General features: G+C 39.4%; 1 protein-coding gene across 1 annotated transcript; it reads right to left on the bottom strand.

Annotated features, from left to right (window-relative positions):
* Window positions 1–4,845: 4,845 nt before the first annotated feature.
* On the bottom strand, window positions 4,846–5,906 carry LOC111412706. Its single transcript, XM_023043629.1, has 2 exons — window positions 5,515–5,906; window positions 4,846–5,470 (listed from the first exon to the last, which is right to left on the bottom strand). Exons 1-2 carry the CDS (start codon window positions 5,904–5,906, stop codon window positions 4,846–4,848), a joined length of 1,017 nt encoding a protein of 338 aa, XP_022899397.1.
* Window positions 5,907–11,606: the final 5,700 nt, after the last annotated feature.

Genomic DNA, 11,606 nt, shown 5'->3' with positions numbered 1-11,606 from the left:
AATGATTAGTTATATTGTCAACCAGTTCTAAAAAGCGAATAGGATGGCACCAATTACTTTATCCCAAGATGATGCACGAGGTGTACATCATCCTTGTTGTGATGCTTTGGTGGTAAGAACTATAGTAGCTTGAAATGGATTGAAGTGCATGCTTGTTGACAATGAAAGTTCCGTGAACATGCTGTTCGGCTCAACTTTTGATAAAATACAAATTGAGCATGGCTTAATCCCCATGGCCGACCCACTATACAAAGTCACCGGTGACAACATCGTCCCACGAGGTCGGATAACTTTAGCTGTTGAGATGTGATTAGCCCCCTAGTGGCCCACTACTTATGGAATTCCTAGTGGTAGACTATAGATCAGCTTACCACGGAGTATTAGGCCGGCCTACCCTAAAGGAGCTTTGGGTTATCACCTCGATTCACCACTTATGTATGAAGTTCTCAACCGAGCATGGGATTGCCACAGTCCGAGGTGACCAAATGGACTCAAGAGAATGCTACCTCTATTCATTGTGAAAGTCTAAGCCCCGTACTGTAAATGTTGTCACAACTGATATTGCAGACGAAGCCAGTGTAGATATAGAAATGCTCAACACCCCTGAACAAGGGCATACCTCCGAAAAGGAGGAAGACGTCGACATGGTCGAAGCCCTTGAAGAAGGGCATCCTCTAGATGAATTGAATCCTCGAATCATTGAATTTGATCCGAGCGCAAATCCAATGGAAGAATTGGATAGCTTTCTTGCCAACTCTCAAGACCCCACTCAGGTCTTATGAATAGGGAAAGCACTGCCTCTTGAGATCAGAGAGGAATAATAAACTTTCTACAAAAGATCTTGGACGTCTTTGCATAGAAAGATGAGGATATGGTGGGAATAGACCCAAGGGTTAGCTATCATCACTTGAATATTAACCCTACCTATAGATCACATCGACAAAAGAGACGAGCCCTCAACCTAGAGAGATATGAAGTGCTTAAAGAGGAAGTTGACAAACTGAGTTGCAATGACTTCATCAGAGAGGCCATCTACCTAAAGTAGGTATCCAACCCTGTCCTGGTAAAGAAACCTAATGGAAAGTAGAGGGTATAGGTTGACTTCACCAACTTAAACAGAGCTTGCCCAAAGGATAGCTTCCCCCTCCCAAGGATAAACCAACTTGTGGACTATATGTCGAACATAAACTCTTGAGCTTCATGGATGCATACTCGGGGTATAACCAGATCCCCATGTTTCGAGCTGATGAAAAGGCTACCTCGTTCATCACAGATAGAGGATTGTACTGCTACAAAGTAATGCCCTTTGGATTAAAGAATGCAGGTACCACCTACCAGAGGCTAGTTAACATTATGTTTGCTGACTCATTGGGAAAATCATGAAAGTCTACGTAGACGATATACTGGTGAGAAATCTCAAAGGATATATAAGTTACCTCGACAACACATTTCAAAGTTTGAGAAAATAGAAAATGACTTTAAACACACTGAAGTGCACTTTGGAGTAGCATCGAGTCAGTTTTTAGGTTATATTGTCAATCAAAGGGAAATTGAAGCAAAACCTGAAAAAATAAAGGCATTGTTAGATATGAGATCACCTCAGAATTTGAAAGAGGTGCAAAGCCTTAATGAGCGAATCTTTGCACTTAGCCGCTTCACCTTAAAGGCCCCAGATAAAAGTTTACCCTTTTTCAAGATTTTGAAGCATGGAAAAAAGTTCCAATGGACGGAAGAATGCTAGGCAGCCTTCTAGGCATTGAAGAGCACTTAGGAGAAGCACTCCTATTGTTAAAGTCTAAACTGCTCGAGCCCCTTCTATTGTATTTGGCAGTCTCGAAGGAGGCAGTTAGGGCGGTCCTCGTCAGAGAAGAAGAGACGCGTCAACTGTTGGTATACTACATTAGCAAGGCCTTATTGTTAGTCGAAGCTCGTTGTCCAGACATAGAGAAGCTTGCTCTTTTCTTTATCACCGGATCAAGGAAACTGAGGTCATACTTCTAGGCTTAATCCATTGTAGTTCTAACCAATTTTTGGCTCAAACAAGTGCTACAGAAGACATATTAAAATGACTAATCGAGCTCAGTGAGTTCGACGTACTTTTCAAGCCCAAAGTGAATCTAGGGACAAACCCTAGCAGATTTTGTAACGAAGTTTGTCAAAGCTCCAAAAATGGAGGCGACCATGGAACTAGCAGGGCCCCTATATGGAACCTCTTTGTGGACGGTTCATTTGGAGAGGTCGATTCAGGGACGGGGGTTGTTCTAAAAAGCCCAGAAGGTCATAAACTAAACTGTGCAATCAGGTTTGAAAGCCTTGAACAACGTTGTCGAGTATGAGGCCCTCTTAGTAGGCGTTAGGCTGGGCAAAGAAATGTAAGTCAAACGACTCCTAGCTAGCAGTGATTCACAGCTTGTAGTAAGTCAGGTCAATAAAAGATTCGCAGCCAAGGACAGTGGCATGGCTGCTTATTTGAAGTTAGTTTTGAGCTTCATTCTACACTTCAAGAAGTTCGAACTAGTGCAGGTCCCATGCTTGAGAACACTCATGCAGATGTCCTATCCAAACTGGCCAGTAGTAAGGATTTCGAGCTATTGAAGATTGTTCTAATTGAGCGTGTTCTGAAGCCCTCCATTGTCGGGGACGAAGAGGTGATGTGGATTGAAGGTATCCCATCCTGAATACAACTTATCATAGCCTACCTCAAAGACCAATTAGTACAAGGTTCGAAGAACGAGGCCAAAAGGTTGAGGAGAAGGGCTGCTTATTTCATCCTCTAGGATGCTGTGCTATACAAAAGAGGTTTCATGTCATCTTTAAGAAGAAGTTGTGTACATATTAAGGGAGATCCACGAGGAGTATGTGGAAACTACTCTGAAGGAACGGCTCTAACCCATAAAGTACTTCTGTAAAGCTATTTCTAGCCAACCCTGAAAAATGATTTGTACCAGTTCAAAAATGTGACCAGCAACAGTTCTCCAATGTTCAAAGACAGCCTTCCTGGAGCCTCTCTGTAGTCACTAGCCCCTGGCCGATTGCCAGGTAGGGAATAAATTTCATTGGTCCCCTCTAGAAAGGGAGAGGAAGCGCAACTTTTGCCATTGTAGCTATTGACTACCTCATCAAGTGGGTCAAAACTAAGCCTCTGGCTAAAATCACAGATACGAACACTATAGAGTTCGTCTAGAAACACATCATTTGTAGGTTTGGCATTCTCCACTCCCTTGTGTTCGAAATGGGAAGATTGGAGATTCGTGTAACGTTTTGGGTATAAGGAAGGACTTCTCAACACCTCATCACCCCAAGCGAATGGGCAGGCTGAGGTAGTGAACAAAACAATCAAGCACACCTTGAAAAGGAAACTTGATGCCTCGAAAGGAATATGGGTCGATGAGCTTTCCCATGTCTTCTGGGCCATCCGTAATACGAGCCGAACTGCAATAGTGGAGACCTCATTCTGCATGACCTACGGAGCAGAAGCCATGAGCCCAGTTGAGGTTGGAGTCTCTTCGCATCATCTCATACACTTCAACGAGATCAGCAATGACGAAGCACGAGTATGGAAACTCCATCTACTGGAGGAAAAAAAGGATTCTCCCCGAGTTAAGCTGGCCACATATCAAAGAAAGATGACCCCGTTACTGCAATGCAAAGTTCAGGAACCGAACTCTACATTTAGGAGACCTGGTACTTAGGAAGGTCTTCCCAGCAACAAAACCAACAGGTTCTGAAGTGCTAGGACCGAACTGGGAAGGGCCTTATCGCATCATTAAGAAATTCCGACTTGAAACTTATCAGATCGAAGACATGGCAGAGAAAATGATGCCTCATCAGTGCAGTGTCGTACCTGTGTTTTGCGAGGCCTGAGGCAAACTTCAGAATTCAGGCTCTTAAGTCATAGCAAACAATCCATTTTTTCATTTATAAGAGTTTTACGAGACTAAATTTTTTAATTTAAAATCAACAATAAAGTATCAATTAAAATGAGATAATCAAAATATTTATTCTACAGTCAAATAAAAATGCAAAAGATGTTCTAAACGATCACTTAAATGCAACCCGTCTTATATATTTTGAGGCAAAAATATCAATCAGTTTTTTGTAGTCAAGTTGTTGAATCACTTCTTTTTCAATGGATAACATGGTCAATCCATTCAATCTTTGCTGTGACATAGTTGATCAAAGATAAGTTTTAATCAATTTCAACTTAGAGAAATTTTTTCTGCCGATGCAACAGTAACTAGTATAGCAAGCAAAATCTTGTAAGCAATCAATCGTTTGGAAAACAACCATTCATCTTCTCTAAGCAATTTAGCACATCAATTGCTCTTTTTGTTTCTTTAGGCAAATAGCACTTCAAGGCTGTCAACTCCGTACATAAGTCATCACCAATAATGTCTGAATGTCCATTATGTTTCAAATACTGATCAAGATTCTCATAAGATTTCAATAAACTACTAACATCCATTTTGTTTAATTTCTCCAAATTGAACAAAAATCCAAATGTCTCTTCATAATATTTAAATTGTTCAAAACGAGTTTGAAGTAAAGATCGAGCTCGATCAATTATAAAGAGAAAATAATCAATTCGAAAAGATTTTACCTCTTCATTGCCACTTTCGTCAAACTACATCTTTCTTTGAATGCTGTGTTTCTCTCTAAATGCAGCCTAAATTGCCATTTCACTTGGGATTTGTTTAGCTTCATCCATGGCACTAACAAATCCAGATTCTCTATTCTTTTCAAGAAACAAAATAAGTGCTCATAAAATCTTGATGGCTTCTTCAATATCCATGTCTTCGGCTTGAAAAATTTACTTACAGTATTTATTTTAGTCAACAACTTATATCAAATGACCATGCCAAGCAAGAACTCAAAATTTTCAAGTTCATATATTGCTAAGGACTCAGCTTTTCTCTTTATTTTAGGATCTTTAGCAATGTTTGCCAAGTCAAGGAAAGCATATCTTATTTGTACAGATTGCTCTTTTATAGGCCTAACACTTTCCATATGACTTTCCCAACGTGTTTGTGATAATGGCTTAAATATCAAACCTTCAACTTTATCTTTAAAAATTTTCCATCGCTTGGGAGAATAAGAGAACAATGTGTAAATGCGTTGTATCACTCCAAAGAAGGACATAGCTTTAGAACAACAATTTACCATATCAAATAATGCTAGATTAAGGCTATAACAACAACATGGAGTATAGAATGCTCTAGCGTTTATTTCAAGTAACCTTCTTTGCACACCTTTATGTCTTCCACTCATGTTAGCTCCATTATCATACCACTGACGTCTTATATCATCAATATCAAGCTTAGGATTTCTTAATACATTTTTAAGCTCACTGAAAAGTCCAACTCCTGATATATCACCCACATTTAAAAATCCAATCCAATATTCTTGTACTATTGAGAAGTTTAGTGAATCGTCCACGCATCGTATCACTAGAGACATTTGCTCCTCATGACTTGCATATGGAGTACAATCAAGTATGACAGAAAAATATTTTGCATGTTCTTCGCCCTAAGGTCCTTTATTAGGCCCTCCAGTTGGGCACTAGTGCTAAGTGCCCAGGTGATACAAGCGCCATTTGCAGCAACAAGGTCCTCGACAGTGTAGGATGAAGTGTGATCCCCCCACTCCTCGGTCCAATACCTGCTGTGGACCATCGCCACAGCTGTAGTTTCACGAGACAAGGCCTCCAACACTTCCTTCACGGGCTCCTCGGTGTTGATGCCCAAAAAATCAACCTCATTTTTTGAGCGAGCTCTCTTCCTCCTCAGCTGCTCCAGAACTTGAGCCAAAGGAATAGCCAAGACCGGGGTGGAAGTTGCTATAGCTGAAACAGCATTGGGCGTAGGCGCCACCTCCTCCCTTATTACAACCCTGGTTGGGATCGTCATCTAATGTGTGATAGTCCTAGCCATAGTATGGCCCTTTGTTGATGGCCTTGCTACTTGCTTCCCCTTCTTCAGCAGGAAAGCCTGGACCTCTTTCTCCTCCTCCTCGTCCCCAACAGGTTGGAACTTTTTGCTCGAAGTCACTAGGTCCTCGATTTGCTTTTTATAGGTCGAGGAGGAGGTCTTCAATGTTCTAGCCTCGGCCATCATCCTCTGGATGGTAGCAAAGTCAGGCCTCGTCTTATTGAAGTCATTTCCAACAGAGAACAAAAAGATTAGCACCAAGTATAACGACTTCGGACACCAAGTATAATGAAACTACTTCAGAAAGCTTACCCTAGAAAGCCATCAATTGTGGGTGTCGAAGTGGATGTTTTTCCTTATTAGCTCGTTATAAGATCTCCAATTCATAGTGAGCTAGTACACGATGAAAATGGTGTCAAAGTCCTTAGTGGACAATTCACACCGATGAACAGTACCTATAGAAAAAAGTAAGGGTTAGAATCCGAACTGAACTAAATGAATATGCATGTAAATCCAAAGTTTCAGTATTCATTAAGAGTTGAATACTTAGTTGGTGCTATCAGGGGTGCCAGGGGGTCCTCCCACTATTGTATCCCACTTCTGAAATTTCAGCACCACGAACTCTTCCAATCTTTAATGGAGCTCGACAAGTCAAGAATGAATGGACTATGGGCCCTCAAAGAAGTCAAATAATACCATCCCCTGGTCTTGTCACCCCCCATTGCTACCTTAGGTATGTAAAAGGTTTGGAAGATGGAGAAGGGCATCTCCACCCATAGGACGCTTCCTTCCACAACATCCACAACCCCACCATCCGACTCGAAAGGTTTGGATTGAGTTGGGTTAGGGCAAGACCATAGGACCTAAGGACGTAGCGAAAGAAGGGATGGATGGGTAACGTAAGCCCCATCCTAAGGATGGCCTCACTAATAGTCACGAATCCCGACCTTGTGTAGTAAGCTTGATCATCTGGCTCCGACAGTATTAAGCCCACACTATCTAGGATCCTATATTCAGTCCTAAGTCTTGCTAGGTTGGCAGATTTCAATTTTAAAGGGTAATCAGATGTCCCCGATGCACAAAAAATTGTCTGTGTGACTGTCTGGTCGTCTCTAGATGTTTTTCCCTTAAAATTGCCTCGAACAACTCGATCGAAGTAGCCAGCATCAGCTCATCTACCCTAACGATCTTTGAATCCCCCCCAGAAGACCCACTACCCTCAGAAGCCATTTTGTATGATGAAGAAGGTGGAAAACTTGGGTAATACTTACAAGAGTTGATTGAAAATGGGCTTTTTTGTCGAAAAAGTCGAATGGACTCCACGAAAGTAACTAAAAAACTTGAAGAACGTCGAAGGGTGGCCGAAAAATGTGGAAGTTGCAAAGATCTCGTCGAAAATCATCAAAAATATGAGTGCAAGATTTTTGAGTTACCAAAGTTAAATACCTTCGTATAGCAAGGGCAAGACTTTTATATGAAACTTAGAACGATCTCAACAGTCCAATTCAAAACATTGTAGAATTGGGTCGTTAATCGCATCTCCAATTTTGACCATTGAAATGAAACGTCAGCTTTGATCAACGCCTAAGATCTAGATATAACTCTCACGCAATCCCTAAATGCGTCGCCTCGAGCTTCAACGGTTGTTTTCCATAATTAGCAGCAGCAGCCTTTTCTTGGGATAGGCGTCACATCCAACTGTCCTCCTTGGAAAAATGTGATGGTTGTTACATCATTCAAGACTCTATGTACATGCTTCAGAGTAGAACTCCTCAGCTTTACAAAGTTTCAACCCTCTCGACACATAGTTCTTTATGGGTTAGTGCCTCGATCGAAGCGTTGTAAAAGCTTTACAAAGCTTTAAGCCATCTCCTAAGCGTCATTCCTTATGGGTCAGTGCCTCGATCAAAGATGTGCTTCTCAACTTTACAAAGTTTTAACCCTCCCGATACGCAGTCCTCTATAGGTTAGCACCTCGGTCGAAGCATTGCAAAAGTTTTACAAAACTTTAAGCCATCTTCCAAGCGTTGTCCCTTATGGGTTAGCGCCTTGGTCGAATATGTGTTCCTCAACTTTACAAAGTTTCAACCCTCCTGATGCGTAGTCCCCTATGGGTTAATGCCTCGATTGAAGCATTGCAAAAGCTTTATAAAGCTTCAAGACATCTCCCAAGCGTTGTTCCATGTAGGTCAGCGCATCGTTCGAAGATGAGCTTCTCTATCAACCAGCGTCACAACTCTCCTACATCAGTCTTCAAACAGCTTTACAAATTCAAGCCATCTCTTAAGCATCATCCCTTGGGGGTCAATGCATCTGTCAAAGATGAGCCTCTCAATTTAACAAAATTTCAACCCTCTCGATGTGTAATCCCCTGTGGGTCAGTGCCTCAGTTAAAGCTTTGCAAAAAGCTTTACAAAGCTTCAAGACAATCAATTACACTGAGAACGGCGACCATATACAACCTGACAAAAAGTCCTCGAATGATATAAAAATCCATCCCTAAACTTGGGAGGACCACTGTTACACCCCTTACTAGCGACCTTGACGCATCAGGTCCACTCTCCAGCGAGGTGCCACGTGTCAAGTCGAGGTGTCACCGAAGTGATATACTCCTCACTCGAACCTCAAGTCGACATGCTGTGAGGCACAAACAATACCAAAGTGATATTATCTGAGGCATCCTTTGATACAGAAGTGTGAGGAGACAAGGCACCATACGGCAAACAACTTCACAAATTCAAGTCATCTCCCAAGCGTCGACCCTTATGGGTCAGCGCATCGGTCAAAGATGAGTCCTTCAACTCAACAAAGTTTCAGCCCTCACAACGTGTAGTCCCTTGTGGGTCGTGCCTCGATCAAAGCTTTGCAAAAAGCTTTATAAACTTCAAGACAATCAATCACACTTAGAACGGCAATCATACACAACTGGTCAAAAATTCAACGAATGATATAAAAATTCATCCCTGAACTTGGGGGACCACTGTAACGCCCTCACTAACAACCTCAGAGTGTTAGGTCCACTCTCCAGTGAGGTGCCACGTATCAAGTTGAGGTGTCACCGAAGTGATATAGTCCTCACCCAAACCTTAAGTCGACGAGCTGTAAGGCACAGGCACTACCAAACTAATATTATCCGAGGCATCCTTTGATACCGAAGTTTGAGAAGACGAGGCACCATACGGCAGAGGAGTGTAGAGGCCCCTTCGTCGCCAGTTTCAGAGATGTATCTCTATGTCAGGATCCCTTATCTTTATAGAATGATTGATGCGACCCTTATGTCAACTCACACATAAGAAGAATTAATTACCTGCCTCCTAGGATGCAGCTTATTGATGCTTACGAGTAGACGCCTCATATCGTCAGATGCATACACGTGTCTCACCTCCAGCGGTGCCGTTTGCCTATAAATACCAAAGGTTTAGAAGAGACAAATGTAATCTTTCTAATTCTAGGCACTCCATAACCAAGTAACATATATTCTCTTCTCCACACTCTTGCACAATTCCGGCACTGCCTCTATCACCGTCCACTGACTAGACTGTCGGAATGTATGCGCCGCCACCACTATTGCTAGTATCAGTAGTGTTTGTCTGATCATTTGCTCTTATGCGCAGGGAAGAACACGTGGAGTGACTCTCGATTGGCCACGTGGAAGGTCCAATTCGTGAGATCAACAATTTTTGTTCATGCTGAAGCCCAATCTGCATTATGTCAAGTAACATTATCCTGTCACAGTTTCTGATGGCTTTCCAAAGGATGTTTAACTACCCAACAGCTTACTGCCATTTACTCAGGCTGGCTTCTTCCCTCTTTTCATTTTAGGGACCATGAAAAAAAAAAAAAAACTTTCTTCATGAAGATTCTGGCTTTTGATTGTCAATTGAATCAACATCAAGAGACCCAGGTTGCATCTTTGCCCTCTCCATTAATTTGCTCTCTTCCAACGTCCCGAGTTTCTTGTTTAAGGATCTGTATGGTTAGGATTGGGTTGGGGTTGGGGTTGGGTTTGAGTTTCCGTTTGAGGCGTTAGAGATGAAGATGGCACCTCTACCACCATAAACCCACCATTGTAACTCTAATTTTGCTTGTGTTGTGTCTCGGGAGGTTTTAAAAATGTGAATTGATAACAAATCATTAACCATTGGTTTTTGTAAGTGATATCTGAATGTAGTGTATTTTTTAAGAATATTTTGAGAGTATTTGAGATTGAAATGGAAATAAAGCATTGTTGTGGTGTATTAATTGTAAATTTGTCGTGGTTTGCTGTATATATTGGATAGGAATATAATTGTAATTTTGTTGTTGTATATTTATTGAAAATGTATTTTAATTGTAGTGTATTATAATGTCGTGTAGTAAGTAAATTTTGTTATGGTAATAAAATTACCCTTTGATTTATCTATCACTATCTTGCGGGAAAAAAAAACACACACACACAAGAAAGAACGAATTTTTGAGTAAGCGACAACCTCTTGTCGGTGACTGAAGCATCATTGATTATAACTAACAACATTACAGACAACATTTCAGTCGATAATCTCTAAGAAAGGAAAATTACCAATAATTATTCTATTGATAATAATCAATGGCCTTTCGTCGATAACTAAAGCATCGTCGGTGATTTTCGATAATATCATTATCTTTAACTAAGTTGTGTCAATGATAACAACTGTAATGTTCTGAATTACCACTAGATATTGATTGGAATCAGAATCTCAAATAATCATATTATTGGCGATTACCGACCGAATTTCCGCAAGTGACCATTTTCTCCTTTAATTTTCAATTACCCTTGGCGATTTTGTCTAATACTATCAAATTGTTTGAGCCACTTTTGATATTCAACAACCTATAAGTGAAAGGGAAAATTACCCCATCCCTACACTTCAGGTTTCAAATTCAATAGTAAGGTATTAACACATTATCAAAAATCAAGTAATAATTAAATTTTTAAATTTAAAAATATATAATACATTCCACCACAATCATACCCACCCCGTTCCCTCCACGCCAACTGTACTAATTAATAATGGGATGAAGATATTGTTTGATTTGTTTTAGAATTAAGCTAAGTTGCCAGAAAAATTTTAACACCTTGGATGACCTATTATCACATGTGCATGAAATTCGCGTGGGATCTACGTGAATAAAAATGCAAAAAAAAAAAAAAAAATTAAATTGAAAATAAAAATTAAAATGAAAATAAAAATTGATTCCAATTTAATTAATAATATAATTTTTTTCCCAAATGATCGAAAATTAATAATTAACATAAAAATTAAAAATTAAAAACTAAAAATTAAAATGAAAATTAAAATTACAATTACAATTACAATTAAATTTAAAATTAAAAGTTAAAATCAGAATTACAAAATTAATTTTAAAATAACAAATTTCTTCAAATTAAAGTTATAACTAAAATGAAAATTTAAATTTAAAATAAAATAAAAAATAAATTTAAAATTATGATTAAAAAAATAATTTTAAAATAACAAATTTCTTTAAATTAAAATTAAAATTATAATGAAAATTTAATTTTAAAATTAAATAAAAAATTAAATTTAAAATAAAAATAAAAAGTTAAAATTAGAATTACAAAATTAATTTGAAATTAAATTTTAAAATAACAAATTTCTTTAAATTAAAATTAAAACGAAAATTTAAATTTAAATTCAAAAT

This window comes from Olea europaea, chromosome 16 (genome assembly GCF_002742605.1).
Source record: "Olea europaea var. sylvestris chromosome 16, O_europaea_v1, whole genome shotgun sequence".
NCBI classification, from domain to species: Eukaryota; Viridiplantae; Streptophyta; class Magnoliopsida; order Lamiales; family Oleaceae; genus Olea; species Olea europaea.
Note: the sequence above shows the minus strand (reverse complement) of the source record. Positions and strands in the feature narration are given on the sequence as shown.